At 40.3% G+C, this 24,162-nt stretch overlaps 1 protein-coding gene across 1 annotated transcript in view; it reads left to right on the forward strand.

Moving 5' to 3' along the window:
* Positions 1-1,543: 1,543 nt before the first annotated feature.
* The window catches only part of LOC133640855 (neuroblast differentiation-associated protein AHNAK-like), a 40,548-nt gene continuing 17,929 nt past the window's right edge, over positions 1,544-24,162 (forward strand). Inside the window, exons 1-5 of the mRNA XM_062034536.1 lie at positions 1,544-1,661; positions 21,722-21,771; positions 22,322-22,432; positions 22,617-22,724; positions 22,818-22,971. Coding sequence (XP_061890520.1) covers positions 1,604-1,661; positions 21,722-21,771; positions 22,322-22,432; positions 22,617-22,724; positions 22,818-22,971 — 481 coding nt within the window. The 5' untranslated portion in view covers positions 1,544-1,603. The remainder of the gene's footprint in view (positions 1,662-21,721; positions 21,772-22,321; positions 22,433-22,616; positions 22,725-22,817; positions 22,972-24,162) is intronic.

A 24,162-nucleotide genomic window follows, 5' to 3' on the forward strand; every position in this document is an offset into this window, starting at 1 on the left:
AAACATGCTTCACTACACACCGTAGCTCACCGGCATCAAAATGTAAACAAACTCCATTGGTGGATCTACACCTATCAGCCACTGTAATGATACCAAGTACAGTAGCGTTTCTAGTCGATACTACTATGATTACGTCGATATTTTTTGGCATCACAACATCTTCTTTTGTTTTTTTAAAATGTATATTCTGTTTATGAACTTAAGAAATATGTCCCTGGACACATGAGGACTTTGAATATGACCAATATATAATCCTGTAACTACTTGGTATCGGATTGCTACCCAAATTTGTGGTATCATCCAAAACTAATGTAAAGTATCATACAAAAGAAGAAGAAGTGATTATTATATTTGAACAGAAGTGTAGATAGAACATGTCAAAAGAGAAAGTAAGCAGATATTAACAGTAAATGAACAAGTAGATTAATCATTAATTTTGTACCACTTGTCCTTAATCATTTTGACAAAATAATAGAATCTGTGTTGGGCCTGCGATGAGATGGCGACTTGTCCAGGGTGTACCCCGCCTTCCGCCCGATTGTAGCCGAGATAGGCTCCAGCGCCCACCGCGACCCTGAAGGGAATAAGCGGTAGAAAATGGATGGATGGATGGATAAATGACACAATATGTTACTGCATATGTCAGCAGCTAAATTAGGAGTTTTTAATGGTTTACTTACTACTAAAAGACAAGTTGTCTTGTATGTTCAATATTTTATTTAAGAATAAACTTGCAATAAGAAACATATGTTTAATGTACCCTAAGATTTTTTGGTAAAATAAAGCCAATAATGCAATTTTTTGTGGTCTCCTTTATTTAGAAAAGTACCGAAGAGTACCAAAAAGTATCGAAATAATGTTGGTACCGCTACCGGTACCAAAATATTGGTATGGGGACAACACTAGTTTGTTGGCTCTCATGAAGTCTGCAGTCAGCAGAAATGTGAGCATGAAATGGCAGCTGCCTTACAAACGTATGTACGCTCTCACTCAAAGCTTGTGACTGTGGCGATCACTCGGATATAAATCAACAACGTTGGACTATCAAACAAGGCTAGACTAGATGGGTGGACTTTTTCTTGTTGTTTGTTTTCTTGCTGCCCGTCTGAGTGAGCCAAGATGACTGCTGGAGCATCAAGTTGCCTCCACAAAGAGGGCTTTAAACTGCATGTACACGGCAGCAAATCAACTTACGGCCTCATGTCAGTAAACAGTTACACACACACACACACACACACACACACACACACACACAACGCCCTCCCATTAGTGCTGAATGTCCTTGTCCGATTAGGGCGATCAATGAGACTGTAGCGAGGAGGGAGGAGGAGGAGGATGAGGAAGGTTAAGAAGGAGAACCAAGGGATGAGTCTGTGTAGGGAGGGGGTGGGCCGGCAGCTCCTCCCATAATTAAGTTATCCAGCAGTGCTGGAGGTCCGTGTTTACAGCTTGCTCGCACTCTCCACTCGGCGGACGGACGGCAGAGAGAGCGCTCACTCTTTTCTCGCAAGTCATCTTTGGGTACCACCGGAGCCGAGGACATCCCCGCCATCCCTCCATCGGTCCCGCCTCGGCAGGCCTATAGGAGCCGGGCTTCGCCATCATGTGCGACTGTTTCCACCTGGCCTTCCCGAACTGGCACGCCGCCCCTTCAGGGACAGGTGACCATCCCTTCCTTTAAACCCTTTATGTCCGTCTGACTGACTTTGTGTGAGCTGAGCAACTCGCTGACTCAGCAGTTGTCATGCAGCAGTGGCCGCGTGTGCGTGTGTGTGTGTGTGTGTGTGTGTGTGTGAGGGGAGCGGTGCTGATGCTGACCTGCAGTGAGCGCTGGGTGTGTCGTCTGCAGAGATGTCATCATCTTTAACGTTACCCATGAGGACCTCCTGTGGCAGCCCAGCAGCGACAGGACAGTAAAGACTGTGGCAGGACATAAAAAAAAAAAGATGATGTCGTGCTTAAAGCTGCGGGTCAAATGTGGAATAGAATAAAAGAGCTGCCACCTGTAACATCACTTTTCCCGATACTTGAGAACAATGTCCCTGCATTCTTTACGCTGCAGTGCTGACTTCCTCATGATGCGTCACATTATTTTCCCCCTTCAGGGCTATTAAACGCTGCGTTCAAGTGAGTTGGATGGACGGGGGGGAGGGGAGGGGGTGGGGGTTCTTCCAGCCTTATTTCTAAAAGCACATCACGTGTGCCAGCATGGTCAAGTCGAGGTCAAAGTCGGATTCTGCTTGGATGAGTCCTGTTCACGTCGTTGACGGTCTTGATTCTGCACAAATATTAGATTTTACTTGCAAGTTGCGATTGGTGTGATTCATTAACACTACAACTCCCAGCAGGCAGCCAAAAGGCTGTTAGTTTAAAATCTACCATTCAACGACCGACAATTAGCCACCGTTCTTTAGTAAATGCAGCCATTACATTGGAATGGGGTGGACCACTCAAATGCTCAGATTAGGAGGCGGGGCATGCTTGAATAAATGGACGCTTCAGACATCTACTGAGAGTTCTCCTGTGGCTGTAGGACTGTAGGTAATATTAGCTGTAAATATATCTGATATAGGCTCCAGCACCCCCCGCGACCCCAAAAGGGACAAGCGGTAGAAAATGAATGGATGGATGATTAGAAATACTATTTCTTATGTAGTCCATATATTTAAGTGTCCTTTTACAAAAGTGCCATTGAATTTTTAGTTTAAAGCTATTATTTGAGTGTTTTTGTTTCTGTAAAATGTTCTTTATAAAGTATTCCTCCAGTAAAAAAAATGTTGTGCCATTACAATTTTTTTTTTTAGAAATTACTAACCTTTTTGTGTAAAAAAGACATTTTGTCCACAATGGTTTTACTTTGATCATGTAAAATGGCATACATGTTATTGTAAAATATTAGTTTTCGTCTCAAAATATTTATACAGTGCATAATTCTTGTGCAATGGGATTTTTTTCTTACACAATATTACTTTTTTTTCTGAAAAATACTTTCATAATATATTTGACTTAAATTTTGTAAAATTCCATAATTTTGTCTGTAAAATAAAACATTTTCTCAGACTATTCTTAAAAATGATTATATGAAAACTTTTTCTCCCAATATTGCAACTTTTTTCTATAAATACATCTTACTTTTTTTCCTAAATATATTCAACTTTAATCATGTAAAATGTCATAACTTTTTCCTAAAATAATCAAAAAAAAATTTCTTAAAATAGGTATACACAATTCTTGTCAAATTCTTCAATTTTATTAAAAAAAACATACTTTTTCTAAAAATATTTGACATTAATCCTGTAAAATGGCATATGTTTTTCTAGTAACATTTTTAATTTCATCTCAAAATATTTCAACATAATTATTTTATGTTTTATTTAACAGTTTTCCTCACAAAATTACTAAATTTCTCTAAAAAAAAAACATTTTGTCTTGTAAAAAAAAAAAAATTCTCAGAATATTCCTAAAAATTCTCTCACAATATTGCAAGGTTTTTCGAAAACAAATGTGACTTTTTTCAAAATATATTTGACTTTAATAATGTAAAATGGCATTCATTGTTCTTAAATTTTTAAAAACTTCTTAAAATATTTTTTTCTTAAAATATTTCTACACATTTCTTGTAAAAAACATTTTTCTCAAAATATTGCATTTTTCTGAAAAAACAAAACAAAACATTTTTTACAATATATTTGACTTTAATCTTGTAAAATGGCATCATTTACTTTTAGTAAAATATTAACTTTTCTCTCAAACTACGCCGACATAATTCTTGTAAAAAAAACAACTTTTTCAACATAACATTAACTTTTTGGTGAGAAAAAAAAAAGTTTTTTTTCTCCACAATATTTTAATCAAGTAAAATGGCATAAATTATCTTGTAAAATACAAAATGTTGTCACAGAATATTCTTACTTGTACAATGACATATTTTTTCTCACAACATTACTAACTTTTTTGTAAAAAACAAAAAATACTTTTCTAAAATACATTTGCTTTTTATATTGTGAAATGGCACATACATTTTTCTTTAAAAAATTCAAACTTTAAATGTACTTTTATCCCTGTGGTTGATTTACAATCGTTTCCACCTTCTTTGAAGGTTAACCTCCTCGGCATAGACTCAATTCTAGCGTTCATGAGGGTTGATAGTCAAGAAATAGGGATAAAAAGCGTGGCTAAAATTGATGGCCGTTTATCCTCTCTGACCTTCTTATGATGTTAATTTTGTTTACTTCCAAGGCGTGGGAAGCAAATTGAAGTCAGCAAAGTTAACTAAAAAGTGAGGTTACTCTAATCCGACTCTAACTAGTGAGCACACAGCAGTGTCAGGTACAGTCATGGTCAAAAGTTTACTTACACTTGTAAAGAACATAATGTCATGGCTGTCTTGATTTTCCAATAATTTCTACAACTCTTATTTTTTTGTGATAGAGTGATTGGAGGACATACTTGTTGGTCACAAAAAACATTCATGAAGTTTGGTTCTTTTATGAATTTATTATGGGTCTACTGAAAATGTGAGCAAATGTGCTGGGTCCAAAGTATACATACAGCAATGTTAATATTTGCTTACATGTCCCTTGGCAAGTTTCACTGCAATAAGGCGTTTTTGGTAGCCATCCACAAGCTTCTGGTTGAATTTTTGACCACTCCTTTTGACAAAATTGGTGCAGTTCAGCTAAATTTGTTGGTTTTCTGATATGGACTTGTTTCTTCAGCATTGTCCACATGTTTAAGTCAGGACTTTGGGAAGGCCATTCTAAAACCTTAATTCTAGCCTGATTTAGCCATTCCTTTACCACTTTTGACGTGTGTTTGGGGTCATTGTCCTGTTAGAACACCCAACTGCGCCTAAGACCCAACCTCCGGGCTGATGATTTTAGGTTGTCCTGAAGAATTTGGAGGTATTCCTCCTTTTTCATTGTCCCATTTACTCTTTGTAAAGCACCAGTTCCATTGACAGCACAAAGATAAGACCTTCTGCAGGAAAGTTCTGTGGTCAGATGATATTCTTGTACAATGTACCAGCATAGCTTTGAGGTTATTTCCAACCCTGCCCTCCAACGACCAGACCGGACTAAGCGAGTGAGAAAGACCTGTTGAAGACTGAAGATGCGAAAAATGCTGGTCTTGCATCTTGGGACTGCGGGACATTCGCGGTCAAAGACAAATTGTTAGGAGTTTGTATTGCTCTTTGCAAGTGAGCAAAACAACTGTTTTGTTCTGCAAAGGAACGGACGTCTAGACTTCAATAAGTTCATCTATCTCCAAGTGCTTGAATGTCTCAAAAGTTTCAAACAATTCTAGCGTCTTTGATCATCCAAAAACCGTAATGTGGCTCACCGCTAAACAGTACACCTTTCCAGACCCATGCTGGCTGCACATATTTTAACAAAGTTTAGTGGCACGTATAATTAATCCTGCTAAGTAACAAATAGTCAGGAATGAAAGCATTTGGCCTCAGGAGAGTTAACAATGAATTATCAACATAATACTATGTTTCATCGATTTGCTTTCAACCAGATTATTTTAAAGGGGACATTTCCTTGTTGTCTAGATCAGGGGTTCTCAACCTTTTTGAACTTGGGGCCCAACTTTTTCACTACAGAGGTGCCCGGCGCCCACTCAAAGATTACCACTGAATTAGTCATTTTACCCTTGATTCGAATCATATTCAATGATTACTGTATATCTTACCTACTTACAGTGTACAACCTTGTCAAATTATATGAAACCATTTGTCAATCACAAAGACTAGTATTTATTTAACACATAAACCTTAAGCTTAGGTCAGGCTGATTAGAAAAATATGTACTAACTAAATACACTGCATAAGAAGGGACTCATAAATAACTGATAAAAATTAAATGTATATTAGATTATGTCGTGCTAAAATAAATAAACTAAATGAATAATGACTAGCGCACTCAAGCACACTCAAATATTAAGACTAAATTAAAAATCTTACTCTTGAGTTTAAAACTGATGAAAATTACATTTACATACAATTACCTTTACAATTATAATTCTAACTGAATTAATAAGAAACCATAATACTATATGTGTTTCTTAAATAAACTATCAATAAAATTTAAGTGCAAATGACAATACAGCTTTACCGCTTTAGTCATAATTTTTGCGCTTAAGAAACTTATTTTTGTTTGATATTGTCATTACGGCCACAAGTGGTGGAAAAGTGTATTACAATTGAGTACCACTGTGACCCGTACGGACCACAGCTGAGAAACAAATATTTTTAACGGTTAGGAAAAACTGGTCTAGATAATCCATCCATACATTTTATTTTACCGCTTCCTCACCAGGGTCACGGGTAATATAGAGCCTATCCCAGCTGACTTCGGGCGAGAGGCGGGTTACACCCTAGACTTGTCGCCAGTCAATTTTAGGGCGCGTATAGAGAAACAACCATTCACACTCACATTCATACCGATTAACAATTTAGAGTTTTCAATTAGCGGTCGAGCAGCCGGCCAGAAACCTGAGGGTTCCTGGTTCGAATCCAGCTTCTGCCATCCTAGTCACTGCTGTTGAGTCCTCGGGCAAGACACTACACCCACCTTGCTGCCAGTGCCATCAACACTGGTGTAAATGTATATTTACTAGCGTTACACATACAACCGCTTTTACACGCAAATAACCGGTAAGGACACTGATAAATTGTGACTTACAGCTTTCTCTTGGGGTTCTTCTACAAGACCAAGTCTTTCAGTAGCTCCTAATCCAACTTTGTACTTGTCAATGTTGACAAAACAGTGCAGTGCAAAACGTCAGGACCAAATAAGCACAGAAGTATTTTTCTTTTGTAGACATCAGAGCAGGCGGGAGGGCACGAAACGGAAGGCTTCCGCCAACAGTCTCGGCTCAGCCTGATGCAGAGTAGGAGGGGTAGCAAGCTACCATGGGCCAGGCATTAAAAACTGCATGCAAACTCCATTCAAATGAATTAACCTTTATGACGCTTTGTCATTGTTTAACATTTGTATCCATAAGAGAACAATCTTTAAAGGAAACAGCTCTCAAATAGTAAAACACTAGAAGCTAAAATAATTCAAAGGATGTCAAATCAAAGACGAATAAATACTGTAACTAAACTGCACAGCTGTGTAGGTGCCTTCAAAATTGATTTAAACCAGGGGTGTCCAAACCTTTTGACTTGGGGGCCGCATTGGCCTAAAAAAATGCGGCCAGGGGCCAATATGTATATATGTATATACATATGTGTGTATGTATATATGTGTATATGTATGTATATATGTATATGTATGTATTATTGTTTATGTATATATGTGTATATATAAATATATATAAGTATGTATGTGTGTGTACAATGTACATATTTGTGTATATATACATGTGTACATATTTTATTGATATAATGTAGCTGAGATAGGCTCCAGCGCCCCCCGCGACCCCGAAGGGAATAAGCGGTAGAAAATGGATGGATGGATGAATAATTAATATAATTGGATATTAAGAGTATGTGAAAGTTCGACTCCTACCTTGTTTACTTCTGTGACGACCTCCTAAAATTTGTGTAATCAATCAGAAATATCAAACAGCTGAAATGCGTCAAACATGGATAAGTGTTGAGAGAGTGTTTTGCATTTTTCCCATCATGCATTGTAATGGATTTAAATGGGTGTAGTATAAAAATGCTTATGGTGATTGGACGTTTTTTTAAAAAAATATCCACAAAGTTCAGTGAGTTGTGTGTGACAATGTATGTTGACTTTTGGTGTTGATTGAATTTTTTTGAGCCATGAGTAGGGAAGGTTGTTTGGATTAGGTCATGTAAGTAAATGCTGAGCTGTATTTTCTTTAACGCACAATTCATGGTCTTTTATCTGATTTCCTTACGTTGTCCACAAGATGGCGGAACATTTGTAGCAATCAGATTGTCAGATATTCAAAATTAATTTGGAAACACCCCGTGGTCCAGATTCCTTATCAAACCCATGATGTCTCACGGGTCAAACTGAAGACGTTGGTGGTCCGCACTTAGGACGCGGAACGTAGTTTGGATACCCCTGATTTAAACTTTTGTCAGCATAATGCGGTCGAACTGTAACAGAGCTCAGGAAATTTTTGTTTTGCTCGTCTCATGACATCTGGTGAATAAAGGCAGATGAAAATGTGAAATTTGAGGATTATATTGCATAAATTGTGGTTTGTTTTCAGGGGATGAATATATTGAAAGCACGAGACTTTGCGGTCGCATGTTCAAATCATGCAGAAAATCTAATTGTGTTTCTTGGCTTCCACTTTATTATAATTTAGATGCAAACAAACTTAGCCGCAGTGAAGGGAACTTGTGTCCAAAGATTGAGAAGAATTCACATCCAAGAGCTCAAATAAACAGCTGTACGACTTTTGATTAGTTTAGTCTTGGACACAACACAGTCTAGTTATGTCAGTGAACCGGGCACAGCTAACGCAATCAGACAGGAAACTATATTTTAATTGCTTTATGTTTTGTTTTGGCAAGGCACGATGAGTACAATCAGCAGTAACACAAACGCAGACCTTTGAGTGTCAGGGCATTGTGCTAAAGATAAGGCAACGTGATCAGAAGCACTTGAGCAGCTAGGGAGGAGCCACACCCTGCGCGTGCAGTGCTGCAGTCGCAACCTACGAGGAATCATGCAGCAGCTGCTGCGTCTAAAAGGCTGCCTTAGCCCTTCTATACAGGTGCATCTTACATCATCAGAAGATAATGAAAAAGTTCAAAAATGTTTGTGGGAAAATTAATAGATAGTTTAGATGCATTATACATACATTACAACATTCCAAGCATTTAATTCTTATCATGTTGATGATTATGGTTTACAGATAATAAAAACAACAATTTTAGTGTCTCAGAAAATGTGAATACTACATAAAATCCTTTTTTGTTATAAATGTCTGAAGTGTATGCTGATTTCTATGCACCCATTGTTTGGGTGGGTCTCTTTTTGCATGAATTACTGCAGTGTGGCACAAGGGCCATCTGCCTGTGGCACTCTGCGGATGAAATGTCTGTATTTTGGGGTCTGGTGTGTCTCATCTAGGCTTGTCCCAATACCAAAATGTATTTCGATACTTTTCTAAACAAAGGGGACCACAAAAAAATGGCACTATTGGCTTTATTTTAACAAAAAATCTTACGGTACATTAAACATATGTTTCTTATAGCAATTAAAGAACAATTTTGGCCTTAAACAAAATAGTGAACATACTATACAAATTGTCTTTGAGTAGTAAGTAAACAAACAAAGGCTCCAAATTTGTCTGCTGACGTATGCAGTAACATATTGTGTCATTTCTCATTCTATTATTTTGTCAAAATTATGAGGGACAAGCAGTAGGAAATGGATGGATGGAAGCTGTAAAAATGGATTATTAATCCACTTGTTCATTTACTCTTAATATCTGGTTAAATATATCAAAATGTTATCTACACTTCTGTTCAAATGTAATAATCACTTATTCTTCTGTTGTTTGGATACTTTACATTAGTTTTGAATGATACCACAAATTTAGGTATCGATCCGATACCAAGTAGGTACAGGATCATACATTGGTCATATTCAAAGTCCTCATGTGTCCAGGGACGTATTTCCAGAGTTTATAAACATAATATGAATTTTTTTAAAAAGGAAAAAAGATTTTGCGACGATAAAAAAATATCGATGTAATCATAGTAGTATCGACTAGATACGCTATTGCACTTGGTATCACTACAGTGGATGTTAGGTGTAGAGTCACCCATGGCATTTGTTTACGTTCAGGAACGCTATCTATTGTTAGCGGTGACGCCGGTAAGCTATCATATCCTCCTACGGCAGGGGTCAGGAACCTTTTTGGCTGAGAGAGCCATGTAAGCCAAATATTTCAAAATGTATTTCCGTGAGAGCCATATAATATTTTTTAACACTGAATACAACTAAATGCGTGCATTTTTAAGTAAGACCAACATTTTTAGAGTATAATAAGTCTCTTATTCTTTTTAATAACATTGTTATTCTAAAGCTAACCAATAATAAATAAAATACTTTTTACCATTAATTCGACTTCTTGAACAGGTGCGATAGAAAACGGATGGATGGATTAAAATGCATGAAAATGTTTTATAATTTGAACGTTATTTTTAACACTGTGATTACCAGCGGAATTATTCACTACTTATCGTGTTAAGCAATGTCGGCTAAGATTTATCTGAGAGCCAGATGCAGTCATCAAAAGAGCCACATCTGGCTCGAGAGCCATAGGTTCCCTACCCCTGTCCTACGGTGTGTAGTGAAGCATATTTAGCTATTCCTCGTCCTGCAGGGATGATACTTGTAAGAAATGTACTTTATTCGTCGCCATGGAGGCGGGCATTAATAATTTAGAAGTAGCTAAATCACTGCCAACTGCGGATGGATGTTAGCTGCTAGATAGCTAGCCATGTTTTAAAGCACCTCTTCCTGAGGGCGTTTCAGTGTTGTAGCTTCACCTTTATCTTTAGTTTTTAGGCCAAAATGCGTCCATTCTACCTTTTCTCTCTACACACTGTGTCTGCTTTAAGTACTCTGTGATATTTTGCGCAGCAGAACATGCTCCTCTGCTTGTAAAACCAGCAATGTCATGAAGTGACGACGCCCCGTCATGCCCATTAAAAAAGACAAAAAAAAGAAGAAGGGGGAATCGATACTTTTCAAACAGAGTATAGTACCGTTTTTGATTCATTAGTATTGCGATACTATCCTAGTACAGGTATACTGACAACCCTAGTCTCATCTACAATGCCCCATAGATTTTCTATGCGTTCAAGTCAGGCAAGTTTGCTGGCCAATCAAGCACGATAAGACTGTGGTCTTTGAACCAGCTTTTGGTACCTTCAGAAGAGTGGGCAGGTGCAAAGGGAAAATGGAATCAGTATCTCCTTTAAGCTTGTCAACAGATTGAAAAGTTGAGGGCTTGATCTACTAAAGGTCTGCGTGTATTAAAACATTGATAGCGCACGGAAAGTTGATCTACTAAGCTCATGCACAGAGGACTGTGTCTCTTAAGTGAGCATAATAAGGACAGTCCATTTAGCGAGTCTGTCTTCATGAGTGTGCAGAATATATGCTCATCATCATAACGCCCACAATACTGGGAGGAGAAGATGCGAATATGACTATTTAGCAAACCCAGCGGGATTTATCAAGACTAAAACTGTTTTGCGGGAGCTGTTTTGCGTCTATATGTGCGTGTAAACTGGCAGTTGCGCAGAAATAACGGTGAGAAAGGAGGAGGTCGCGTTGCAGCTCCTTCCCACGTATGCTTGTCACTATATATAGACTGTCAAAAATAAGAATAATATTCAGCAATATCATTTTATAATTGTATAGCTGCTAGATGACTTAAAGGCCTACTGAAATGAATTTTTTTTATTTAAACGGGAATAGCAGATCCATTCTATGTGTCATACTTGATCATTTCGCGATATTGCCATATTTTTGCTGAAAGGATTTAGTAGAGAAAATCGACGATAAAGTTCGCAACTTTTGCTCGCTGATAAAAAAAACCTTGCCCCTACCGGAAGTAGCGTGACGTCACAAGCGGTAGTGCTGCTCACAATTCCCCGTTGTTTACAATGGAGCGAGAAATATTAGGAGCGAGAAAGTGACGATTACCTCATTAATTTGAGCGAGGATGAAAGATTCGTGGATGAGGAACGTTAGAGTGACGGACTAGAATGCAGTTCAGGAGATATCTTTTTTCGCTCTGACCGTAACTTAGGTACAAGCTGGCTCATTGGAATTCACACTCTCTCTTTTTTCTATTGTGGATCACGGATTTGTATTTTAAACCACCTCGGATACTATATCCTCTTGAAAATGAGAGTCGAGAAGGCGAAATGGACATTAACAGTGACTTTTATCTCCACGACAATACATCGACGAAGCTCTTTAGCATGAGCTAACATGATAGCATCTGTCTCAAATGCAGATAGAAACAAAATAAATAAATCCCTGACTGGAAGGATAGACAGAAGATCAACAATACTACTATCAGGAGACACCGAACCAAACACTGGACATGTAAATACAGGGTTAATGCTGTGCCGCCTGTCGAAGCCTGGCAATGCTGTTGCTAACGACGCTAACCTAGCAACGGGACCTCGTCAGAGCTATGATAAAAACATTAGCGCTCCACCTACGCCAGCCAGCCCTCATCTGCTCAACACCCGTGCTCACCTGCGTTCCAGCGATCGACGATGCGGTCGGCGGCCCGGAGACGTAGGAAGTCAAGGTGAGGTCGCCGGCGCTAGCGTCTGCTATACAACAAAGTCCTCCTTGTTGTGTTGCTACAGCCAGCCGCTAATACACCGATCCCACCTACAACGTTCTTCTTTGCAGCCTCCATTGTTCATTAAACAAATTGCAAAAGATTCACCAACACAGATGTCCAGAATACTGTGGAATTTTGTCGAAGAAAACAGAGCTCTGTGCATTGTGTCCAATAGGGTCCAAACACTTCCGTGGACCTCGCAACGTCACGCGCATACGTCATCCTCCAAAGGCGTTTTGAACCGGAAGTTCCCCGGGAAATTTAAAATTGCACTATATAAGTTAACCCGGCCGTATTGGCATGTGTTGCAATGTTAAGATTTCGTCATTGATATATAAACTATCAGACTGCGTGGTCGCTAGTAGTGGGTTTCAGTAGGCCTTTAAGACAGGTGTATCAAACGTACAGCCCTCGAACAGGTTTTATATGACTGTGCTAAGTATGAAAACGAGCTGAGCTTTTTAACGAAAGCAACTGCTGTTCTAAATGTGTCCATTCAATTCTGTTAGGCAAGCAAACGATTTATAGTGGGGCCAAGCAAGACGTACACGGTAAAGCGTGGCTGCGGCTCCTAACCTTCGACCCAAATGCAACGTAAAACCTGCCGCTTTACATCTTCTGCTTGGAACACATCCTGTTTTGGCATCTTCATTGGACTAAAATGTCTGTCAAAAAAAAGAAAAGTGGACACACAGTGTAGCTCAACCGTCTTGAATAGTCTATACCTGTGTTCGTATGGTTTGTTGAGTTAGCACAGGAATAATACGTGGACATGACAAATGAGGTATTTGATACTTAGAAGAGTTTTCATCTATTTATTTTTCAATCCCAGATATGCTGCGACTTTAAATTTGATAACTTTGTAGATGAACTGAGACAAAATCTAGGTTCATTGTGTTCTTTGTAGTGGTTTTTTTGTGAAACTGCACAATTTTTTTTCCTCAAATTTTTCAACAAACTTAGTGTTTTGTCCAGAGAATTATTTGTGATTTGTACATTTTCAGAAGACCAAAAGTGAAACAAACAAAACAATCTAAAGCCCACTTGGGAATAGATTTTCCTCCATGTGGTCCCTAGACTAAAATGAGTTTGACACCCCTGACTTAAGAGGATGATAAAAACAAATTCAAATGATGCGTTTTGGTGTCTGCTGGCATTTTTTTTAAGGGGTGGCAGCAGCATGGCTCATGTGGTAGAGTGTTTGTCTCCCAACCTGAAGGTTGCAGGTTCGATCCTTAGTTTCCCTGTAATTGAATTACTAATGAACTACTCTTCAATAAATGTAATTAATTAATGCCTTACTTTAAAAACAAACCCGTTTCCATATGAGTTGGGAAATTGTGTTAGATGTAAATATAAACGGAATACAATGATTTGCAAATCATTTTCAACCCATATTCAGTTGAATATGCTACAAAGACAACATATTTGATGTTCAAACTGATACACTTTTTTTTTTTTGCAAATAATCATTAACTTTAGAATGTGATGCCAGCAACACGTGACAAAGAAGTTGGGAAAGGTGGCAATAAATATTGATAAAGTTGAGGAATGCTCATCAAACACTTATTTGGAACATCCCACAGGTGAACAGGCAAATTGGGAACAGGTGGGTGCCATGATTGGGTATAAAAGTAGATTCCATGAAATGCTCAGTCTTTCACAAACAAGGATGGGGCGAGGGTACCACTATGTCAACAAATGCGTGAGCCAATTGTTGAACAGTTTAAGAAAAACCTTTCTCAACCAGCTATTGTAAGGAATTGAGGGATTTCACCATCTACGGTCCGTAATATCATCAAAGTGTTCAGAGAATCTGGAGAAATCACTGCACGTAAGCAGCTAAGCCCGTGACCTTCGATCCCTCAGGCTGTACTGCATCAACAAGCGACATCAGTGTGTAAAGGATATCACCACATGGGCTCAGGAACACTTCAGAAACCCACTGTCAGTAACTACAGTTGGTCGCTACATCTGTAAGTGCAAGTTATAACTCTCCTATGCAAGGCGAAAACCGTTTATCCACAACACCCAGAAGTGCCGTCGGCTTCGCTGGGCCTGAGCTCATCTAAGATGGACTGATACAAAGTGGAAAAGTGTTCTGTGGTCTGACGAGTCCACATTTCAAATTGTTTTTGGAAACTGTGGACGTCGTGTCCTCCAGACCAAAGAGGAAAAGAACCATCCGGATTGTTATAGGCGCAAAGTTGAAAAGCCAGCATCTGTGATAGTATGGGAGTGTATTAGTGCCCAAGACATGGGTAACTTACACATCTGTGAAGGCGCCATTAATGCTGAAAGGTACTTACAGGTTTTGGAGCAACATATATTGCCATCCAAGCAACGTTACCATGGACGCCCCTGCTTTTTTCAGCAAGACAATGCCAAGCCACGTGTTACATCAACGTGGCTTCATAGTAAAAGAGTGCGGGTACTAGATTGGCCGCCTGTAGTCCAGACCTGTCTCCCATTGAAAATGTGTGGCGCATTATGAAGCCTAAAATACCACAACGGAGACCCCCGGACTGTTGAACAACTTAAGCTGTACATCAAGCAAGAATGGGAAAGAATTCCACCTGAGAAGCTTCAAAAATGTGTCTCCTCAGTTCCCAAACGTTTACTGAGTGTTGTTAAAAGGAAAGGCCATGTAACACAGTGGTGAACATGCCCTTTCCCAACTACTTTGGCACGTGTTGCAGCCATGAAATTCTAAGTTAATTATTATTTGCAAAAAAAAAAAAAACGTTTATGAGTTTTAACATCAAGTATGTTGTCTTTGTAGTGCATTCAATTGAATATGGGTTGAAAATGATTTGCAAATCATTGTATTCTGTTTATATTTACATCTAACACAATTTCCCAACTTATATGGGAACGGGGTTTGTATGTTAAATGCAGTTGATAGACGTTTATGAGACCAGCATCTGCGTGAGTGTGTATAAAAGGCAGTGTCTGTTGCAAAGCGACGTGTGACGTCAGGGTTTCAGCTGAATTGTATTTGTTAGCTTTAGCAGTTTGTCAGCTCTGAAGGCTTTTCTGTTGAAAATTTTCACCAGCTTGTGTTACCTCTGGCTAATAAAGAGGCCCCCCCCCCCCCCCCCCCCGCTCTCGCCAGCCACCGGAGCTACAGCGCGCAGGTGAAGGTGGCGGGTTGTCGGTGACGGCAATGCGCGGTAGCGCCAGCCCCTTCCTCAGCTACAGTACCTGCCGAGCCCCCCGCAAACAGCCGTAGCAAAGGCACATCAAAAAATACTGCTATGGCGGTATTGTCAAAAATATATATCGCTTTTCTAAAATATACCGGTAATAACTGTAATACCGGTAATACACCCAGCCGTATTTTAACACATAGCAAAACTGGAGCCCGGTAACATGAATGTGCAGTAAATGAGCGAAGCTATTATCATGTTTTTCTGATTTATAACACCAAAAGACATACAAGGTTTGATCAAATTAATATAAATGTCAAAGAGATTCCATGGTCATTTTGTGGGATAATGAGCATGAGCGGTCACATGATCCGTGGCGTGCATGTGGGAACCTCAGTTCCCTTCAACAACGACAAAACTACTACTCGCGGCATACTTTGTGACAGACAACGATTACTTTGGGACAAATTATGATCCAGGGTCTTATATTTTTTTGCCTGATTATAAGGAGGATGAGCAACAAGTTTTAGAAGCTGTGTACTAAACAGACATCATGCAGCTGTGTGGCTGAGTGCTAAACAAGAAATAAGAACATAACAAAACACTTACTGTACATAGTTTGCTTTCATTGGGATGCCGACTGATAGGATGTTCATATATTCCCGTTCAGATTAAAAAATATAATCATAATCCTTGGGAAGGGTTAAAAAAAAAGTTACCGCACAAGCGTTTTTTGTGTGTCTTTCTGGCCATCTCCAGGTATAAGTTGGATGTCACAGATGACCAGCTTCTTGGTTTTTGGGAACAACCCTCGAGAGGCATTATTTATAATCCTCAATGAACTTTCACCAATTGGAGACGATGCAGCAGCAAGGCACCGGCTCAATATGTCAATACAGCAGCGATTATAAACACAGTATTGCTAATACTTGGTTAATATTCAGGTCACGAGATGGAAATGGAGTATTGTTGGCGGTTTTTGGGTGATTATTTAGAGGGCTTTGTGGGCGGAATAGAGGACCCCCGTTGACTCCATTGTATTATATTATGTATTGTTGACTTTTGCTAGGGTTTATTTACGATTCAGAATGCATAAAAAAAGAAAAACATATGTGTTTGTGTCTTATAAAGGGAATGTGAATGATAAAGAGCATGATGAATGATTTATACATTTTCAGAATGTGCTTGTTCTATTTTTAAACAAAGAAAACAACCTGAAGTTGTCTGTATTTTTAAGTTATCGTGCCGTGATTTTACCAGTCCAGTCCACTTGGGAATAGATTTTTCTCCATGTGGCCCCGATCTAAAATGAGTTTGACACCCCTGCCGTAGACAGACTGTCAAATAAAATATAACGACTCTTAAAATAATTACTTAACGTGACCACACATTTTAGTTTGTCATAGTTACAAACTATGCGGGACTTCTCTGCCATCCCTGTGGAGGTTGGGGATATTGAACAGGAATGGGCAATGTTCAAAGCCTCTATTGCTAAAGCCGCAGCTGTGAGCTGTGGCCAGAAGGTCTTAGGTGCCTCAAGGGGCGGTAACCCTCGAACACCCTGGTGGACAGTGGTGGTCAGGGAAGCCGTCCGACTGAAGAAGGAGTCCTACCGGGGTATGTTATCCCAGGGGACTCCGGAGGCAGTTGCGAGGTACCGACGGGCCCGAAGGGCAGCGGCCGTGGCTGTGGACGAGGCTAAGCAGAGGGTGTGGGAGCAGTTTGGGGAATCCATGGAGAAGGACTATCGGGCGGCACCAAAGCTGTTCTGGAAGACCATACGGCACCTCAGGAGGGGGAAGCAGGGAACCATCCAAGCTGTGTACGGCAAGGATGGGACTTTGCTGACTTCAAGTGAGGAAGTCGTAGGGCGTTGGAAAGAGCACTTTGAGGAACTCCTGAACCCAAATACATCAGATACACCCTCCCTGATAGGAGCAGGGCCTGAGGATGATGGGGGATCGACGTCGATCTCTCGGAGTGAAGTCACTGAGGTAGTTAGACAACTCCACAGTGGCAAAGCTCCGGGGGTTGACGAGATCCGTCCAGAAATGCTGAAGGCTCTGGGTGTTGATGGGCTGTCTTGGTTGATACGCCTTTTCAACATTGCGTGGAAGTCTGGGACAGTGCCGAGGGAGTGGCAGACTGGGGTGGTGGTTCCCCTTTTCAAAAAGGGGGACCAGAGGGTGTGTGCTAATTACAGGGGCATCACACTACTCAGCCTCCCTGGGAAAGTTTACGCCAAGGTACTGGAAAGGAGGGTCCGGCCAATGGTCGAACCTCAGATTCAAGAGCAGCAATGTGGATTCCGTCCTGGTCGTGGAACAACTGACCAACTCTTTACTCTTGCGGGAGTCCTGGAGAAGGCCTGGGAGTATGCCTATCCAGTCTACATGTGCTTTGTGGATTTGGAGAAGGCGTATGACCGGGTCCCCCGGGAGATCTTGTGGAAGGTGCTGAGGGAGTACGGAGTGAGGGGAACCCTGCTGAGGGCCATCCAATCTCTGTACAACCAAAGCGAGAGTTGTGTCCGGGTGCTTGGATGTAAGTCGGATCCGTTTCCAGTGGGGGTTGGTCTCCGCCAGGGCTGCGCTCTGTCACCTATCCTGTTTGTGATTTTCATGGACAGGATTTCTAGGCGGAGTCGTGGCCATGGCGGAGAGGGTATACGTCTCGGGGGGCTAAGGGTTGCATCACTGCTGTTTGCAGATGATGTGGTCCTGATGGCACCTTCGGTTCGTGACCTTCAGCTCTCACTGGATCGGTTCGCAGCCGAGTGTTCAGCGGCTGGAATGAGGATCAGCATCTCCAAATCTTAGGCCATGGTTCTCAGCAGGAAACCGATGGTTTGTACAGTCCGGGTAGGGGACGAGACTCTGTCCCAGGTGGAGGAGTTTAAGTATCTCGGGGTCTTGTTCACGAGTGAGGGAAAGATGGAGAAGGAAATCAGCCGGAGAATCGGAGCAGCTGGGGCAGTATTGCAGTCTCTCTGCCGCACTGTTGTGACGAAACGAGAGCTGAGCCAGAAGGCAAAGCTCTCGGTCTACCGAGCTATCTACATTCCTACTCTCACCTATGGTCATGAAGTGTGGGTAATGACCGAAAGAATAAGATCGCGGATACAAGCGGCCGAAATGAGTTTCCTCAGAAGGGTGGCTGGCATCTCCCTTAGAGATAGGGTGAGAAGTGCAGTCACCCGAGAGAGACTCGGAGTAGAGCCGCTGCTCCCTCGCTTGGAAAGGAGCCAGCTTAGGTGGTTTGGGCATCTCGTGCGGATGCCTCACGAGCGTCTCCCTAGGGAGGTCCTCGTTGCACGTCCCACTGGGAGGAGACCCCGCGGCAGGCCAAGGACCAGATGGGGGGATTATATCTCCTCTCTGGCCTGGGAACACTTCAGGATTCCCCAGGAGGAAGTCGCAAATGTTGCTCTGGAGAGGGAAGTCTGGGGGTCTCTGCTGGAGCTGTTGTCCCCGCGACCCGATTCCGGATAAGCGGTTGAAGATGGATGGATGGATAGTTAAAAAGAACACTTAACATTGATGAAAAATATGGTAAAATCACAAGCTAATGCAACTTAATTGCTCCCGATAAAAAGATCCCCCTGATCAAGAACTCCCTTGTTGCTCTGGGTGCATCTGTTAAAAGCAGCCTCAGAAACTTTGGGGTTGTGTTCGATCAGTCCATGTCTTTGGAGGGTCACTGTCGTCAATTGACCAAAAACTGTTTTTATCATCTCAGAAATATTTCTAAAGTGAGAAATTTGCTGTCAAAAATGGATCTGGAAATGATCATTCACACGTTTACTTCGTCTCGCATTGACTATTGCAATTCTCTTTTCACCCTCTTCAACAAGTCAACGCTAAAGAGACTTCAGACTGTACAAAATGCGGCTGCCAGACTTTTCACCGGTGCACCCAGAAAAGCCCATATCACCCCCGTTCTATCCAGTCTTCATTAGCTTCCATTTAAATTCCGCATTGAGTTTAAGATTTTAGTCCTGACATTCCGTGCATTGCATGGTGGGAACCCTCAGTACATCACTGACTTGCCATGTCCCTACTGGTCTTCAGGCCAGCGTCTTCTAAAGATCCAAAAAAACTAATTTTAAAACCCGTGGAGACCTGGCATTCCAGGCTATAGTTCCCATACTCTGGAACAATTTGCACCAGTCCCTTTGTGATCTTGACTGTGTTGACACTTTTAAGAAACATTTGAAAACTTCTCTTTTTAGTAAAGCTTTTAGTTAATGCACCTTTTAACTATCATTTTTAATCCACTTTGTATCCTTTTTATGATGTTGCCCCTGTTGTTTTCAAATGAATTGTTGTTTTACTTCACCTATGTTTTGAAAAGCGCTTTATGAATAAAATTCACTTAAATACTTACTTACTTAATTCCAAAAAGAAAATCTAAAGTGTTGCAACTTTTGTGCAACATTTTAAAAAGCTGCTGCAAAATCAGGCATTTTAGGCCAAGGTAAACCCCAAAAAAGCCTACGAAATCTACAAAATCCGGAGGGAATGGCTATGGTCGGTTCACTGACAACATGACAAATATTTGAAATAAGAGGTACTCTGATGTGTACAGCTCTTTGTGGACACGTGTGAGGCGGGGAATAAGATCATACAAATATCGTGCAGTTCGAGTAAAGTCACGTAAAGCTGGCTCTACACAGCAACGCCATGAACCAACAAGTGATCATCAGTGTGTACGTACTTGACACACACCATGATGGATTTAGCCTTGACACTCTCCCCCGTCTTCTAGCGATCCAACTGTGCTAAGATCCGCTTCCTAAAGACGCCCTGGAACATCAGTCTTCATAGAATGAGGCAGCCGACTGTTTTAAAGGGGAGAGGTTTTAGGGTTTTTTTCTCAAAACTTATTAGCTTACATTTATGAGCGCCTTTTGCAAATACAAATTACAAATATACAAAATGATCTGATATTAGTGGCAACAAACAGCAGTGGATAAACAAAAACTACAGTGATACCTCAACTTACGAGCTGAATTTGTGCTACTGCTGAGCTCGTAACTGAAAATACTCGGCAATTAAAGAAGCCATATTATTATTTTTATACACTTCCTTGTGGTCTACATATCATGTAATAGTGGTTCTGTGATCAAAATGTTGCATATATTATGTTTCACATACCATTTTCGAGCTGCTTTCTTCCGGTGTCACGTTATGATTTTTTATGAATATTTTAGGCTCATCAGAGTATGGCAAAGTGATACATTTGCACACAAGGTGAGCGTATAAGATAAAGTGCTACGCCTTCTTTGCACACAAATCACTTGAGTTGCTTTAGTGGTTACAAGACAGCAACTGTGTTTAAAAAAAAAAGAAGCTTGTTGTTAGTACCTCTACTGTGTTCATTTCTAGGACTTGGACAAAGCGCATCAGCAGGTGGGTGAGCTGCTTCGCTAAATGTCACTAGGGGATGGTGTACATAGTGTAAAAGATTTTATCGTATTTTTTTTCTTCTAATTACTAAATGGAATGTAATTTGATGTTATGTGTTTAACCTCATATACTGCCACTAATTATACTATCTGATGCATTTAAAGTTGCAGTTAGAGCTGCTCACATGGCAAACGTTAACACAGTGGGCAGGGTCTTGCTCTGTTGCTTTGTTAAGAGAGTGTATTATGTGTAATCATACAAATAAAAACCACGGATGCTGCTTGACTCCCAAGTTGTTCTAAATTTAAAACAGGAAATGACGTAACGTTGATTAAATTATGGTTATAAATGCAATTTTCCGTCTGAGTCATCCCCGGTCCAAAAAAGATGCAAAACACACTTGCAAAGTTCAACTTTAAGATGATCACTGAGCTGAAGTCTCAGTGGACAGTAAACTAAAATGATCAGCAGAGTGGCAACTTATAGTTAGTTTTAAATTAAGTCAGGAGACAGGTATCAGGGCGACTGATTCTAATAACAATCCAGATCCAATTGTAGTCCGATTTTTCCTAATTGCAAATGTAGAATGACTGAATGACCACATGCGTCTTGTGTGTGGATCAATACAGAGTATCACTTAACAGAACATGGAGGGGATGGAATTCCAGAGGGGAATTATTGTCAGGAAGAACTCTACATAGTCTATCATTAGCCTCAGCATCTCCAAGCAATGGACTTTAGATTTTAACTTCAACTGGTCGGATGAGACACAACATTTAAGAACACAAATACAAGGTAGACAGCGTGTCTATATATTTTATAATTATGATGTGTTTCTGCCCACAGGAACTCGTCGCAGGCTGAGAGGACCAGAACTCCCCTCAGAGGACACTTCAGTGAGTCTTTTCAATGCAAATCTTAACAATATGAGATTCAGGCATGTTTTTTTGTGAGGCTGTAGACACGGATTAAAAATCAAAAATTAAATTTTTTAGGATTCCTAAATATCTTAATTTCTTTTTACGAATAACTTTACTGAGTGTGTATAATGCAGTTTGTATGTAAACATTTTTTGTCAAAATAAGGTCACATGTCATTGCTCCTCCACAGTGATGTGAGCATTGAACCATTCAGATCGGATCATAGATTTAACAATAAATTAGATTTATTATAGTGCTTTTCTAGATACTCAAAGCGCTTCACAGTGAGAACTGAAACTCATCATTCATTCACTCTATTAGAAAGAAACAATTAAATTACTGTGGACCACATGGTTAACCAGTCCTGGAAACACACCAAAAATGTGTAAGAAAAAAAATCACAGCTGTGGTTGGACCAGCAAAATGTCATTATCACACATTTTGTGATCCACATCCTTGTAAATTCAGTATAGTGAAAAAAACAGAGCTACAAATCAATCGAGTGGCCTACCGTCTGTCTGTGTAGGCATGTGACGAGCCATCACATTTCAACGAGGAAGAGAGACCGCGCCCTCAAGGATCGTCCCCTGTTGAAGAACATCCAGAAAATGAGAAATACAGCGACAGTGACAAAGAGGTAAAGACCATTACAGCATGCATCTATAAAGTGGCCAGAAGCTCACAGAAGTGATGACAATTGGCAATTTTCCAAGGGAACTCAACCTCAACAAGTAATTTAAGTAAACTTTATGCAGCCCATGTGGTTTAGCATAGATTGTAGCATAATGTGTGTGTGCTGATGATTAGTGTTTTTGTTGTAGTGTGAGCATGAGCCACACCAGAAGGGAGGGAGAGGAAAGAAGACTAAAAAGTCTGGCTTTGGGTGCGGATTTGACCGGCGCTCAACACCAAAGATGAGCAAACTGAAGGTGAGACCATTCTTCTTCTTTTTTCTTCCTGATTGCTAAAGCAAATCCGTTAAACAGCTAATGTTTAATGCCTGCATATTGGCTTTTGGACAGGAAGCGTACAGCCCAGAGTCGGGAGTGATAGTGAAAACCGCTAATGATGGCTGTGCAGAAGGTCTTGTCTATGGCGGGGGAGGAAAAGAAGGAATCTTCATTAAGGAAGTAGTACCAGAGTCACCGGCCTATAAAAATCTACAATTGAAAGAAGGTATGCCACCAGTTTCCTACCTACCGTTCATCATTCCGTTCATCATTACAGTGTATATATATATATATATATATATATATATATATATATATATATATGTATGTGTGGGAAAAAATCACAAGACTATTTCATCTCTACAGGCCTGTTTCATGAGGGGTTTTCCTCAATCCTCAGGAGATTTTTCTCCTGAGGATTGAGGAAAACCCCTCATGAAACAGGCCTGTAGAGATGAAATAGTCTTGTGATTTTTTCCCACACATACATATTACGCTCTACCACGGTATCGAGCACTATTTTTTTTTGGATAATATAATTAAGACATATATATATATATATATATATATATATATATATATATATATATATATATATATATATATATATATATATATATATATATATATATATACAGTATATATGTGTGTATTAAGGTTGTATGGTATATCGGTACTAATAAAGTACCGCAATTCAGATGAATTGAAATCGGTACTATACTACCTTTGAAAAGTACCGGTACCGCTCTTTCATCTGAGTGCCGCTGAGTGGTCGTGACTACAGAGCAGAGGCGCATGACGTTTAATGTGTCAAAACGCACACACAAAGTGCATACAAGCAATAACATCTTGGAGAGGAAGAATGGCAAAAAACATAATTTCTACTGGTTAATAAAGAGAGTGCGTGAAGCGCAATACGGAGGTATTTGGGCTTCAAAACTAACAATAAAGGTGCCGCTTTAAACCGGAAAGCGCCGCGCTGCAATTTCTGCTTTAAAACACGCCTCGCCTTGTATTACCACCATTGCTTCAAACTTAGGTAAACATTTAATTAATAAGCATTCAGATCTGCACAAGGAGATATAAAGAGTGACAGGTAATAATGTAGTTGTTACACCTTTCTTGCTGTTCGGCTCCGGTGCAGACCGTAGTCGAGGAGCACAGGGCAGGCGTTCCTTCCAGGGCGGATGTTTTCGTCGGGGTAACACCCTTCACTTTACCCAGAAAAGGGTCTGCTAAGCTCTGCTTTCGGGTCAGAATGACAAGGCTGCCGATTCGTGACAATCTGGTTGCTTTATTATTCGTTTTGCAGGACACAACCGGACCTGTTCATCACTCTACTGCGCAGTTCACACTATAACGCTCTCTCTCGTTACTCGCCCACTCACTCAATGACGTCACTCAGACAACACGATGA

This window comes from Entelurus aequoreus, linkage group LG23 (assembly GCF_033978785.1).
Source record: "Entelurus aequoreus isolate RoL-2023_Sb linkage group LG23, RoL_Eaeq_v1.1, whole genome shotgun sequence".
Lineage (NCBI taxonomy): Eukaryota > Metazoa > Chordata > Actinopteri > Syngnathiformes > Syngnathidae > Entelurus > Entelurus aequoreus.